At 46.4% G+C, this 16,500-nt stretch overlaps 1 protein-coding gene across 2 annotated transcripts in view; it reads left to right on the top strand.

Annotated features, from left to right (window-relative positions):
• LOC139539136 (speckle-type POZ protein-like A) overlaps positions 1-16,232 on the top strand; it is a 195,715-nt gene extending 179,483 nt beyond the window's left edge. For both annotated transcript variants that reach the window (XM_071341943.1, XM_071341944.1), the window contains one exon: positions 15,545-16,232. In XM_071341943.1, coding sequence (XP_071198044.1) covers positions 15,545-15,689 — 145 coding nt within the window. In that variant the 3' untranslated portion in view covers positions 15,690-16,232. The remainder of the gene's footprint in view (positions 1-15,544) is intronic.
• The last annotated feature ends 268 nt before the right edge of the window (positions 16,233-16,500 follow it).

Here is a 16,500-nt window from a genome sequence, read left to right as displayed (position 1 = left end):
TGAGGAGAGAGATTAATAGACTACCTGAATGGGATGAGGAGAGAGATTAATAGACTACCTGAATGGGATGAGAGATTAATAGACTACCTGGATGGGATGGGGAGAGAGATTAATATACTACCTGGATGGGGTGAGAGATTAATAGACTACCTGGATGGGATGGGGAGAGAGATTAATATACTACCTGGATGGAGAGAGAGATTAATAGACTACCTGGATGGGATGGGGAGAGAGATTAATATACTACCTGGATGGAGAGAGAGATTAATAGACTACCTGGATGGGATGGGGAGAGAGATTAATAGACTACCTGGATGGGATGAAGAGAGATTAATAGACTACCTGGATGGGATGGGGAGAGATTAATAGACTACCTGGATGGAGAGAGAGATTAATAGACTACCTGGATGGAGAGAGAGATTAATAGACTACCTGGATGGGGAGAGAGATTAATAGACTACCTGGATGGGGGGAGAGATTAATAGACTACCTGGATGGGGAGAGAGATTAATAGACTACCTGGATGGGGAGAGAGATTAATAGACTACCTGGATGGGGAGAGAGATTAATAGACTACCTGGATGGGATGGGGAGAGATTAATAGACTACCTGGATGGGATGGGGAGAGATTAATAGACTACCTGGATGAGGAGAGAGATTAATAGACTACCTGGATGAGGAGAGAGATTAATAGACTACCTGGATGGGGAGAGAGATTAATAGACTACCTGGATGGGGAGAGAGATTAATAGACTACCTGGATGGGATGGGGAGAGAGATTAATATACTACCTGGATGGAGAGAGATTAATAGACTACCTGGATGGGATGGGGAGAGAGATTAATAGACTACCTGGATGGGGAGAGAGAATAATAGACTACCTGGATGGGGAGAGAGATTAATAGACTACCTGGATGGGATGGAGAGAGAGATTAATAGACTACCTGGATGGGATGGGGAGAGAGATTAATAGACTACCTGGATGGGATGGGGAGAGAGATTAATAGACTACCTGGATGGGGAGAGAGATTAATAGACTACCTGGATGGGATGGGGAGAGATTAATCGACTACCTGGATGGGATGGGGAGAGATTAATAGACTACCTGGATGGGGAGAGAGATTAATAGACTACCTGGATGGGATGGGGAGAGATTAATAGACTACCTGGATGGGATGGGGAGAGAGATTAATAGACTACCTGGATGGGATGAGGAGAGATTAATAGACTACCTGGATGGGGGGGAGAGATTAATAGACTACCTGGATGGGATGGGGGGAGAGATTAATAGACTACCTGGATGGGGAGAGAGATTAATAGACTACCTGGATGGGATGGGGAGAGAGATTAATAGACTACCTGGATGGGATGGGGGGAGATTAATAGACTACCTGGATGGGGAGGAGAGATTAATAGACTACCTGGATGGGATGGGGGGAGAGATTAATAGACTACCTGGATGGGATGGGGGGAGATTAATAGACTACCTGGATGGGGAGAGATTAATAGACTACCTGGATGGGGAGAGAGATTAATAGACTACCTGGATGGGATGGGGAGAGAGATTAATAGACTACCTGGATGGGATGGGGGGAGATTAATAGACTACCTGGATGGGGGGGAGAGATTAATAGACTACCTGGATGGGATGGGGGGAGAGATTAATAGACTACCTGGATGGGGAGAGAGATTAATAGACTACCTGGATGGGATGGAGAGAGAGATTAATAGACTACCTGGATGGGATGGGGAGAGAGATTAATAGACTACCTGGATGGGGAGAGAGATTAATATACTACCTGGATGGGGGGAGATATTAATAGACTACCTGGATGGGATGGGGAGAGAGATTAATATACTACCTGGATGGAGAGAGAGATTAATAGACTACCTGGATGGGATGAGGAGAGATTAATAGACTACCTGGATGGGATGGGGAGAGAGATTAATAGACTACCTGGATGGGATGGGGAGAGAGATTAATAGACTACCTGGATGAGGAGAGAGATTAATATACTACCTGGATGGGGAGAGAGATTAATAGACTACCTGGATGGGGAGAGAGATTAATATACTACCTGGATGGGGGGAGATATTAATAGACTACCTGGATGGGGAGAGAGATTAATAGACTACCTGGATGGGATGGGGAGAGATTAATAGACTACCTGGATGGGATGGGGAGAGAGATTAATAGACTACCTGGATGAGGAGAGAGATTAATATACTACCTGGATGGGGGGGAGAGATTAATAGACTACCTGGATGGGATGGGGGGAGAGATTAATAGACTACCTGGATGGGGAGAGAGATTAATAGACTACCTGGATGGGATGGAGAGAGATTAATAGACTACCTGGATGGGGAGAGAGATTAATAGACTACCTGGATGGGGAGAGAGATTAATATACTACCTGGATGGGGAGAGAGATTAATAGACTACCTGGATGGGATGGGGAGAGAGATTAATAGACTACCTGGATGGGATGGGGAGAGATTAATAGACTACCTGGATGGGATGGGGAGAGAGATTAATAGACTACCTGGATGGGATGAGGAGAGAGATTAATAGACTACCTGGATGAGGAGAGAGATTAATAGACTACCTGGATGGGGAGAGAGATTAATAGACTACCTGGATGGGATGGGGAGAGAGATTAATATACTACCTGGATGGGATGAGGAGAGATTAATAGACTACCTGGATGGGATGGGGAGAGAGATTAATAGACTACCTGGATGGGATGGGGAGAGAGATTAATAGACTACCTGGATGAGGAGAGAGATTAATATACTACCTGGATGGGGAGAGAGATTAATAGACTACCTGGATGGGGGGAGAGATTAATAGACTACCTGGATGGGATGGGGAGAGAGATTAATAGACTACCTGGATGGGATGGGGGGAGATATTAATAGACTACCTGGATGGGGAGAGAGATTAATAGACTACCTGGATGGGATGGGGAGAGAGATTAATAGACTACCTGGATGAGGAGAGAGATTAATATACTACCTGGATGGGGAGAGAGATTAATAGACTACCTGGATGGGGAGAGAGATTAATATACTACCTGGATGGGGGGAGATATTAATAGACTACCTGGATGGAGAGAGAGATTAATAGACTACCTGGATGGGATGGGGAGAGATTAATAGACTACCTGGATGGGGAGAGATTAATAGACTACCTGGATGGGATGGGGAGAGAGATTAATAGACTACCTGGATGGGGAGAGAGATTAATAGACTACCTGGATGGGATGGGGAGAGATTAATAGACTACCTGGATGGGGAGAGAGATTAATAGACTACCTGGATGGGGAGAGAGATTAATAGACTACCTGGATGGGATGGGGAGAGATTAATAGACTACCTGGATGGGGAGAGAGATTAATAGACTACCTGGATGGGGAGAGAGATTAATAGACTACCTGGATGGGGAGAGAGATTAATAGACTACCTGGATGGGGAGAGAGATTAATAGACTACCTGGATGGGGAGAGAGATTAATAGACTACCTGGATGGGATGGGGAGAGAGATTAATATACTACCTGGATGGAGAGAGAGATTAATAGACTACCTGGATGGGATGAGGAGAGATTAATAGACTACCTGGATGGGATGGGGAGAGAGATTAATAGACTACCTGGATGGGATGGGGAGAGATTAATAGACTACCTGGATGGGGAGAGAGATTAATAGACTACCTGGATGGGATGGGGAGAGAGATTAATAGACTACCTGGATGGGATGGAGAGAGATTAATAGACTACCTGGATGGGGGGAGAGATTAATAGACTACCTGGATGGGATGAGGAGAGATTAATAGACTACCTGGATGGGATGGGGAGAGAGATTAATAGACTACCTGGATGGGATGGGGAGAGATTAATAGACTACCTGGATGGGGGGAGAGATTAATAGACTACCTGGATGGGGAGAGAGATTAATAGACTACCTGGATGGGATGGGGAGAGAGATTAATAGACTACCTGGATGGGATGGGGGGAGATATTAATAGACTACCTGGATGGGGAGAGAGATTAATAGACTACCTGGATGGGATGGGGAGAGAGATTAATAGACTACCTGGATGAGGAGAGAGATTAATATACTACCTGGATGGGGAGAGAGATTAATAGACTACCTGGATGGGATGGGGAGAGAGATTAATAGACTACCTGGATGAGGAGAGAGATTAATATACTACCTGGATGGGGAGAGAGATTAATAGACTACCTGGATGGGGGGAGAGATTAATAGACTACCTGGATGGGATGGGGAGAGAGATTAATAGACTACCTGGATGGGATGGGGGGAGATATTAATAGACTACCTGGATGGGGAGAGAGATTAATAGACTACCTGGATGGGATGGGGAGAGAGATTAATAGACTACCTGGATGAGGAGAGAGATTAATATACTACCTGGATGGGGAGAGAGATTAATAGACTACCTGGATGGGGAGAGAGATTAATATACTACCTGGATGGGGGGAGATATTAATAGACTACCTGGATGGAGAGAGAGATTAATAGACTACCTGGATGGGATGGAGAGAGATTAATAGACTACCTGGATGGGGAGAGATTAATAGACTACCTGGATGGGATGGGGAGAGAGATTAATAGACTACCTGGATGGGGAGAGAGATTAATAGACTACCTGGATGGGATGGGGAGAGATTAATAGACTACCTGGATGGGATGGGGAGAGATTAATAGACTACCTGGATGGGATGGGGAGAGATTAATAGACTACCTGGATGGGGAGAGAGATTAATAGACTACCTGGATGGGGAGAGAGATTAATAGACTACCTGGATGGGGAGAGAGATTAATAGACTACCTGGATGGGGAGAGAGATTAATAGACTACCTGGATGGGATGGGGAGAGAGATTAATAGACTACCTGGATGGGGAGAGAGATTAATAGACTACCTGGATGGGGGGAGAGATTAATAGACTACCTGGATGGGATGAGGAGAGATTAATAGACTACCTGGATGGGGAGGAGAGATTAATAGACTACCTGGATGGGATGGGGGGAGAGATTAATAGACTACCTGGATGGGATGGGGAGAGAGATTAATAGACTACCTGGATGGGATGGGGAGAGAGATTAATAGACTACCTGGATGGGATGGGGAGAGATTAATAGACTACCTGGATGGGGAGAGAGATTAATAGACTACCTGGATGGGGAGAGAGATTAATAGACTACCTGGATGGGGAGAGAGATTAATAGACTACCTGGATGGGGAGAGAGATTAATAGACTACCTGGATGGGGAGAGAGATTAATAGACTAACTGGATGGGATGGGGAGAGATTAATAGACTACCTGGATGGGGGGAGAGATTAATAGACTACCTGGATGGGATGGGGAGAGAGATTAATAGACTACCTGGATGGGATGGGGGGAGATTAATAGACTACCTGGATGGGGAGAGAGATTAATAGACTACCTGGATGGGATGGGGGGAGAGATTAATAGACTACCTGGATGGGATGGGGAGAGAGATTAATAGACTACCTGGATGGGATGGGGAGAGAGATTAATAGACTACCTGGATGGGGGGGAGAGATTAATAGACTACCTGGATGGGATGGGGGGAGAGATTAATAGACTACCTGGATGGGATGGGGAGAGAGATTAATAGACTACCTGGATGGGATGGGGAGAGAGATTAATAGACTACCTGGATGGGGGGGAGAGATTAATAGACTACCTGGATGGGATGGGGGGAGAGATTAATAGACTACCTGGATGGGGAGAGAGATTAATAGACTACCTGGATGGGATGGGGAGAGAGATTAATAGACTACCTGGATGGGATGGGGAGAGAGATTAATAGACTACCTGGATGGGATGGGGAGAGATTAATAGACTACCTGGATGGGATGGGGGGAGATATTAATAGACTACCTGGATGGGGAGAGAGATTAATAGACTACCTGGATGGGATGGGGGGAGAGATTAATAGACTACCTGGATGGGATGGGGAGAGATTAATAGACTACCTGGATGGGATGGGGAGAGATTAATAGACTACCTGGATGGGGAGAGAGATTAATAGACTACCTGGATGGGGAGAGAGATTAATAGACTACCTGGATGGGGAGAGAGATTAATAGACTACCTGGATGGGGAGAGAGATTAATAGACTACCTGGATGGGATGGGGAGAGAGATTAATAGACTACCTGGATGGGGAGAGAGATTAATAGACTACCTGGATGGGGGGAGAGATTAATAGACTACCTGGATGGGATGAGGAGAGATTAATAGACTACCTGGATGGGGAGGAGAGATTAATAGACTACCTGGATGGGATGGGGGGAGAGATTAATAGACTACCTGGATGGGATGGGGAGAGAGATTAATAGACTACCTGGATGGGATGGGGAGAGAGATTAATAGACTACCTGGATGGGATGGGGAGAGATTAATAGACTACCTGGATGGGGAGAGAGATTAATAGACTACCTGGATGGGGAGAGAGATTAATAGACTACCTGGATGGGGAGAGAGATTAATAGACTACCTGGATGGGGAGAGAGATTAATAGACTACCTGGATGGGGAGAGAGATTAATAGACTAACTGGATGGGATGGGGAGAGATTAATAGACTACCTGGATGGGGGGAGAGATTAATAGACTACCTGGATGGGATGGGGAGAGAGATTAATAGACTACCTGGATGGGATGGGGGGAGATTAATAGACTACCTGGATGGGGAGAGAGATTAATAGACTACCTGGATGGGATGGGGGGAGAGATTAATAGACTACCTGGATGGGATGGGGAGAGAGATTAATAGACTACCTGGATGGGATGGGGAGAGAGATTAATAGACTACCTGGATGGGGGGGAGAGATTAATAGACTACCTGGATGGGATGGGGGGAGAGATTAATAGACTACCTGGATGGGATGGGGAGAGAGATTAATAGACTACCTGGATGGGATGGGGAGAGAGATTAATAGACTACCTGGATGGGGGGGAGAGATTAATAGACTACCTGGATGGGATGGGGGGAGAGATTAATAGACTACCTGGATGGGGAGAGAGATTAATAGACTACCTGGATGGGATGGGGAGAGAGATTAATAGACTACCTGGATGGGATGGGGAGAGAGATTAATAGACTACCTGGATGGGATGGGGAGAGATTAATAGACTACCTGGATGGGATGGGGGGAGATATTAATAGACTACCTGGATGGGGAGAGAGATTAATAGACTACCTGGATGGGATGGGGGGAGAGATTAATAGACTACCTGGATGGGGAGAGAGATTAATAGACTACCTGGATGGGGAGAGAGATTAATAGACTACCTGGATGGGGAGAGAGATTAATAGACTACCTGGATGGGGGGAGAGATTAATAGACTACCTGGATGGGATGGGGAGAGATTAATAGACTACCTGGATGGGGAGAGAGATTAATAGACTACCTGGATGGGATGGGGGGAGAGATTAATAGACTACCTGGATGGGATGGGGAGAGAGATTAATAGACTACCTGGATGGGATGGGGGGAGAGATTAATAGACTACCTGGATGGGATGGGGAGAGAGATTAATAGACTACCTGGATGGGATGGGGGGAGATATTAATAGACTACCTGGATGGGGAGAGAGATTAATAGACTACCTGGATGGGATGGGGAGAGAGATTAATAGACTACCTGGATGGGATGGGGAGAGAGATTAATAGACTACCTGGATGAGGAGAGAGATTAGTAGACTACCTGGATTGGGAGAGAGATTAATAGACTACCTGGATGGGATGGGGAGAGATTAATAGACTACCTGGATGGGGAGAGAGATTAATAGACTACCTGGATGGGATGGGGAGAGATTAATAGACTACCTGGATGAGGAGAGAGATTAGTAGACTACCTGGATGGGGAGAGAGATTAATAGACTACCTGGATGGGATGGGGAGAGATTAATAGACTACCTGGATGAGGAGAGAGATTAGTAGACTACCTGGATGGGGAGAGAGATTAATAGACTACCTGGATGGGGAGAGATTAATAGACTACCTGGATGAGGAGAGAGATTAGTAGACTACCTGGATGGGGAGAGAGATTAATAGACTACCTGGATGGGATGGGGAGAGATTAATAGACTACCTGGATGAGGAGAGAGATTAGTAGACTACCTGGATGGGGAGAGAGATTAATATACTACCTGGATGGAGAGAGAGATTAATAGACTACCTGGATGGGATGGGGAGAGAGATTAATAGACTACCTGGATGGGGAGAGAGATTAATAGACTACCTGGATGGGATGGGGAGAGAGATTAATAGACTACCTGGATGGGATGGAGAGAGATTAATAGACTACCTGGATGGGATGGAGAGAGAGATTAATAGACTACCTGGATGGGATGGGGGGAGGGATTAATAGACTACCTGGATGGGATGAAGAGAGATTAATAGACTACCTGGATGGGGAGAGAGATTCAGAGACTACCTGGATGGGATGGGGAGAGATTAATAGACTACCTGGATGGGGACAGAGATTAATAGACTGCCTGGATGGGATGGGGAGAGATTAATAGACTACCTGGATGGGGAGAGAGATTAATAGACTACCTGGATGGGATGGGGAGAGAGATTAATAGACTACCTGGATGGGGAGAGAGATTAATAGACTGCCTGGATGGGATGGGGAGAGATTAATAGACTACCTGGATGGGGAGAGAGATTAATAGACTACCTGGATGGGATGGGGAGAGAGATTAATAGACTACCTGGATGGGGAGAGAGATTAATAGACTACCTGGATGGGATGGGGAGAGAGATTAATAGACTACCTGGATGGGGAGAGAGATTAATAGACTACCTGGATGGGATGGGGAGAGAGATTAATAGACTACCTGGATGGGGAGAAAGATTAATAGACTACCTGGATGGGGAGAGATTAATAGACTACCTGGATGGGATGGGGAGAGATTAATAGACTACCTGGATGGGGAGAGATTAATAGACTACCTGGATGGGGAGAGATTAATAGACTACCTGGATGGGGAGAGATTAATAGACTACCTGGATGGGATGGGGAGAGAGATTAATAGACTACCTGGATGGGATGGGGAGAGATTAATAGACTACCTGGATGGGGAGAGAGATTAATAGACTACCTGGATGGGATGGGGAGAGATTAATAGACTACCTGGATGGGGAGAGAGATTAATAGACTACCTGGATGGGGAGAGATTAATAGACTACCTGGATGGGGAGAGATTAATAGACTACCTGGATGAGGAGAGAGATTAATAGACTACCTGGATGGGATGGGGAGAGATTAATAGACTACCTGGATGGGGAGAGAGATTAATAGACTACCTGGATGGGGAGAGATTAATAGACTACCTGGATGGGGAGAGATTAATAGACTACCTGGATGAGGAGAGAGATTAATAGACTACCTGGATGGGGAGAGAGATTAATAGACTACCTGGATGGGGAGAGAGATTAATAGACTACCTGGATGAGGAGAGAGATTAATAGACTACCTGGATGGGATGGGGAGAGATTAATAGACTACCTGGATGGGGAGAGATTAATAGACTACCTGGATGAGGAGAGAGATTAATAGACTACCTGGATGGGATGGGGAGAGATTAATAGACTACCTGGATGGGGAGAGATTAATAGACTACCTGGATGAGGAGAGAGATTAATAGACTACCTGGATGGGGAGAGATTAATAGACTACCTGGATGGGATGGGGAGAGATTAATAGACTACCTGGATGGGGAGAGATTAATAGACTACCTGGATGGGATGGGGAGAGAGATTAATAGACTACCTGGATGGGGAGAGATTAATAGACTACCTGGATGGGATGGGGAGAGAGATTAATAGACTACCTGGATGGGGAGAGATTAATAGACTACCTGGATGAGGAGAGAGATTAATAGACTACCTGGATGGGGAGAGAGATTAATAGACTACCTGGATGGGGAGAGAGATTAATAGACTACCTGGATGGGGAGAGAGATTAATAGACTACCTGGATGGGGAGAGAGATTAATAGACTACCTGGATGGGGAGAGAGATTAATAGACTACCTGGATGGGGAGAGAGATTAATAGACTACCTGGATGGGGAGAGAGATTAATAGACTACCTGGATGGGATGGGGAGAGAGATTAATATACTACCTGGATGGAGAGAGAGATTAATAGACTACCTGGATGGGATGAGGAGAGATTAATAGACTACCTGGATGGGATGGGGAGAGAGATTAATAGACTACCTGGATGGGATGGGGAGAGATTAATAGACTACCTGGATGGGGAGAGAGATTAATAGACTACCTGGATGGGATGGGGAGAGAGATTAATAGACTACCTGGATGGGATGGAGAGAGATTAATAGACTACCTGGATGGGGGGAGAGATTAATAGACTACCTGGATGGGATGAGGAGAGATTAATAGACTACCTGGATGGGATGGGGAGAGAGATTAATAGACTACCTGGATGGGATGGGGAGAGATTAATAGACTACCTGGATGGGGGGAGAGATTAATAGACTACCTGGATGGGGAGAGAGATTAATAGACTACCTGGATGGGATGGGGAGAGAGATTAATAGACTACCTGGATGGGATGGGGGGAGATATTAATAGACTACCTGGATGGGGAGAGAGATTAATAGACTACCTGGATGGGATGGGGAGAGAGATTAATAGACTACCTGGATGAGGAGAGAGATTAATATACTACCTGGATGGGGAGAGAGATTAATAGACTACCTGGATGGGATGGGGAGAGAGATTAATAGACTACCTGGATGAGGAGAGAGATTAATATACTACCTGGATGGGGAGAGAGATTAATAGACTACCTGGATGGGGGGAGAGATTAATAGACTACCTGGATGGGATGGGGAGAGAGATTAATAGACTACCTGGATGGGATGGGGGGAGATATTAATAGACTACCTGGATGGGGAGAGAGATTAATAGACTACCTGGATGGGATGGGGAGAGAGATTAATAGACTACCTGGATGAGGAGAGAGATTAATATACTACCTGGATGGGGAGAGAGATTAATAGACTACCTGGATGGGGAGAGAGATTAATATACTACCTGGATGGGGGGAGATATTAATAGACTACCTGGATGGAGAGAGAGATTAATAGACTACCTGGATGGGATGGAGAGAGATTAATAGACTACCTGGATGGGGAGAGATTAATAGACTACCTGGATGGGATGGGGAGAGAGATTAATAGACTACCTGGATGGGGAGAGAGATTAATAGACTACCTGGATGGGATGGGGAGAGATTAATAGACTACCTGGATGGGATGGGGAGAGATTAATAGACTACCTGGATGGGATGGGGAGAGATTAATAGACTACCTGGATGGGGAGAGAGATTAATAGACTACCTGGATGGGGAGAGAGATTAATAGACTACCTGGATGGGGAGAGAGATTAATAGACTACCTGGATGGGGAGAGAGATTAATAGACTACCTGGATGGGATGGGGAGAGAGATTAATAGACTACCTGGATGGGGAGAGAGATTAATAGACTACCTGGATGGGGGGAGAGATTAATAGACTACCTGGATGGGATGAGGAGAGATTAATAGACTACCTGGATGGGGAGGAGAGATTAATAGACTACCTGGATGGGATGGGGGGAGAGATTAATAGACTACCTGGATGGGATGGGGAGAGAGATTAATAGACTACCTGGATGGGATGGGGAGAGAGATTAATAGACTACCTGGATGGGATGGGGAGAGATTAATAGACTACCTGGATGGGGAGAGAGATTAATAGACTACCTGGATGGGGAGAGAGATTAATAGACTACCTGGATGGGGAGAGAGATTAATAGACTACCTGGATGGGGAGAGAGATTAATAGACTAACTGGATGGGATGGGGAGAGATTAATAGACTACCTGGATGGGATGGGGGGAGATTAATAGACTACCTGGATGGGGAGAGAGATTAATAGACTACCTGGATGGGATGGGGGGAGATTAATAGACTACCTGGATGGGGAGAGAGATTAATAGACTACCTGGATGGGATGGGGGGAGAGATTAATAGACTACCTGGATGGGATGGGGAGAGAGATTAATAGACTACCTGGATGGGATGGGGAGAGAGATTAATAGACTACCTGGATGGGGGGGAGAGATTAATAGACTACCTGGATGGGATGGGGGGAGAGATTAATAGACTACCTGGATGGGATGGGGAGAGAGATTAATAGACTACCTGGATGGGATGGGGAGAGAGATTAATAGACTACCTGGATGGGGGGGAGAGATTAATAGACTACCTGGATGGGATGGGGAGAGAGATTAATAGACTACCTGGATGGGGAGAGAGATTAATAGACTACCTGGATGGGATGGGGAGAGAGATTAATAGACTACCTGGATGGGATGGGGAGAGAGATTAATAGACTACCTGGATGGGATGGGGAGAGATTAATAGACTACCTGGATGGGATGGGGGGAGATATTAATAGACTACCTGGATGGGGAGAGAGATTAATAGACTACCTGGATGGGATGGGGGGAGAGATTAATAGACTACCTGGATGGGGAGAGAGATTAATAGACTACCTGGATGGGGAGAGAGATTAATAGACTACCTGGATGGGGGGAGAGATTAATAGACTACCTGGATGGGATGGGGAGAGATTAATAGACTACCTGGATGGGGAGAGAGATTAATAGACTACCTGGATGGGATGGGGGGAGAGATTAATAGACTACCTGGATGGGATGGGGAGAGAGATTAATAGACTACCTGGATGGGATGGGGGGAGAGATTAATAGACTACCTGGATGGGATGGGGAGAGAGATTAATAGACTACCTGGATGGGATGGGGGGAGATATTAATAGACTACCTGGATGGGGAGAGAGATTAATAGACTACCTGGATGGGATGGGGAGAGAGATTAATATACTACCTGGATGGAAAGAGAGATTAATAGACTACCTGGATGGGGAGAGATTAATAGACTACCTGGATGGGATGGGGAGAGAGATTAATAGACTACCTGGATGGGATGGGGAGAGAGATTAATAGACTACCTGGATGAGGAGAGAGATTAGTAGACTACCTGGATTGGGAGAGAGATTAATAGACTACCTGGATGGGATGGGGAGAGATTAATAGACTACCTGGATGGGGAGAGAGATTAATAGACTACCTGGATGGGATGGGGAGAGATTAATAGACTACCTGGATGAGGAGAGAGATTAGTAGACTACCTGGATGGGGAGAGAGATTAATAGACTACCTGGATGGGATGGGGAGAGATTAATAGACTACCTGGATGAGGAGAGAGATTAGTAGACTACCTGGATGGGGAGAGAGATTAATAGACTACCTGGATGGGGAGAGATTAATAGACTACCTGGATGAGGAGAGAGATTAGTAGACTACCTGGATGGGGAGAGAGATTAATAGACTACCTGGATGGGATGGGGAGAGATTAATAGACTACCTGGATGAGGAGAGAGATTAGTAGACTACCTGGATGGGGAGAGAGATTAATATACTACCTGGATGGAGAGAGAGATTAATAGACTACCTGGATGGGATGGGGAGAGAGATTAATAGACTACCTGGATGGGGAGAGAGATTAATAGACTACCTGGATGGGATGGGGAGAGAGATTAATAGACTACCTGGATGGGATGGAGAGAGATTAATAGACTACCTGGATGGGATGGAGAGAGAGATTAATAGACTACCTGGATGGGATGGGGGGAGGGATTAATAGACTACCTGGATGGGATGAAGAGAGATTAATAGACTACCTGGATGGGGAGAGAGATTAATAGACTACCTGGATGGGATGGGGAGAGATTAATAGACTACCTGGATGGGGAGAGAGATTAATAGACTGCCTGGATGGGATGGGGAGAGATTAATAGACTACCTGGATGGGGAGAGAGATTAATAGACTACCTGGATGGGATGGGGAGAGAGATTAATAGACTACCTGGATGGGGAGAGAGATTAATAGACTGCCTGGATGGGATGGGGAGAGATTAATAGACTACCTGGATGGGGAGAGAGATTAATAGACTACCTGGATGGGATGGGGAGAGAGATTAATAGACTACCTGGATGGGGAGAGAGATTAATAGACTACCTGGATGGGATGGGGAGAGAGATTAATAGACTACCTGGATGGGGAGAAAGATTAATAGACTACCTGGATGGGGAGAGATTAATAGACTACCTGGATGGGATGGGGAGAGATTAATAGACTACCTGGATGGGGAGAGATTAATAGACTACCTGGATGGGGAGAGATTAATAGACTACCTGGATGGGGAGAGATTAATAGACTACCTGGATGGGATGGGGAGAGAGATTAATAGACTACCTGGATGGGATGGGGAGAGAGATTAATAGACTACCTGGATGAGGAGAGAGATTAATAGACTACCTGGATGGGGAGAGAGATTAATAGACTACCTGGATGGGGAGAGAGATTAATAGACTACCTGGATGGGATGGGGAGAGATTAATAGACTACCTGGATGGGGAGAGAGATTAATAGACTACCTGGATGGGATGGGGAGAGATTAATAGACTACCTGGATGGGGAGAGAGATTAATAGACTACCTGGATGGGGAGAGATTAATAGACTACCTGGATGGGGAGAGATTAATAGACTACCTGGATGAGGAGAGAGATTAATAGACTACCTGGATGGGATGGGGAGAGATTAATAGACTACCTGGATGGGGAGAGAGATTAATAGACTACCTGGATGGGATGGGGAGAGATTAATAGACTACCTGGATGGGGAGAGATTAATAGACTACCTGGATGAGGAGAGAGATTAATAGACTACCTGGATGGGGAGAGAGATTAATAGACTACCTGGATGGGGAGAGAGATTAATAGACTACCTGGATGAGGAGAGAGATTAATAGACTACCTGGATGGGATGGGGAGAGATTAATAGACTACCTGGATGGGGAGAGATTAATAGACTACCTGGATGAGGAGAGAGATTAATAGACTACCTGGATGGGATGGGGAGAGATTAATAGACTACCTGGATGGGGAGAGATTAATAGACTACCTGGATGAGGAGAGAGATTAATAGACTACCTGGATGGGGAGAGAGATTAATAGACTACCTGGATGGGATGGGGAGAGATTAATAGACTACCTGGATGAGGAGAGAGATTAGTAGACTACCTGGATGGGGAGAGAGATTAATAGACTACCTGGATGGGGAGAGATTAATAGACTACCTGGATGAGGAGAGATTAGTAGACTACCTGGATGGGGAGAGATTAATAGACTACCTGGATGAGGAGAGAGATTAATAGACTACCTGGATGGGGAGAGAGATTAATAGACTACCTGGATGGGATGGGGAGAGAGATTAATAGACTACCTGGATGGGATGGGGGTATTTATTCTATCATTACAGCCCTATTCATCTAAATTGGTGTTCATTGTCTCTGTGTTAATTTCCTGTCTATTTGTGGTTGTATTGCAGTCATGCCACGGACATAATGGAGACGGCAGGCTGGAAGTCAATGATCCAGTCCCACCCTCACTTAGTGGCCGAGGCCTTCAGAGCCCTGGCATCGGCGCAGTGCCCGCCCTTCGGCCTGCCGAGGAAACGCTTAAAACAGTCTTGACTGCTGCAGCCCTCTGATCCAGACTGAGAGCTGAGGCAGCCCTCTGATCCAGACAGAGCTGAGGCAGCTCACTGATCCAGACTGAGAGCTGAGGCAGCCCACTGATCCAGACTGAGAGCTGAGGCAGCCCACTGATCCAGACTGAGAGCTGAGGCAACCCTCTGATCCAGACTGAGAGCTGAGGCAGCCCTCTGATCCAGACTGAGAGCTGAGGCAGCCCTCTGATCCAGACTGAGAGCTGAGGCAGCCCTCTGATCCAGACTGAGAGCTGAGGCAGCCCTCTGATCCAGACTGAGAGCTGAGGCAGCCCTCTGATCCAGACTGAGAGCTGAGGCAGCCCTCTGATCCAGACTGAGAGCTGAGGCAGCCCTCTGATCCAGACTGAGAGCTGAGGCAGCCCTCTGATCCAGACTGAGAGCTGAGGCAGCCCTCTGATCCAGACTGAGAGCTGAGGCAGCCCTCTGATCCAGACTGAGAGCTGAGGCAGCCCTCTGATCCAGACTGAGAGCTGAGGCAGCCCTCTGATCCAGACTGAGAGCTGAGGCAGCCCTCTGATCTAGACTGAGAGCTGAGGCAGCCCTCTGATCCAGACTGAGAGCTGAGGCAGCCCTCTGATCCAGACTGAGAGCTGAGGCAGCCCTCTGATCCAGACTGAGAGCTGAGGCAGCCCTCTGATCCAGACTGAGAGCTGAGGCAGCCCTCTGATCCAGACTGAGAGCTGAGGCAGCCCTCTGATCCAGACTGAGAGCTGAGGCAGCCCTCTGATCCAGACTGAGAGCTGAGGCAGCCCTCTGATCCAGACTGAGAGCTG

This window comes from Salvelinus alpinus, chromosome 14, assembly GCF_045679555.1.
Source record: "Salvelinus alpinus chromosome 14, SLU_Salpinus.1, whole genome shotgun sequence".
NCBI lineage: Eukaryota > Metazoa > Chordata > Actinopteri > Salmoniformes > Salmonidae > Salvelinus > Salvelinus alpinus.
The sequence above is the reverse complement of the archived record's forward strand: the minus strand, read 5'-3'. Positions and strand labels throughout refer to the sequence as shown.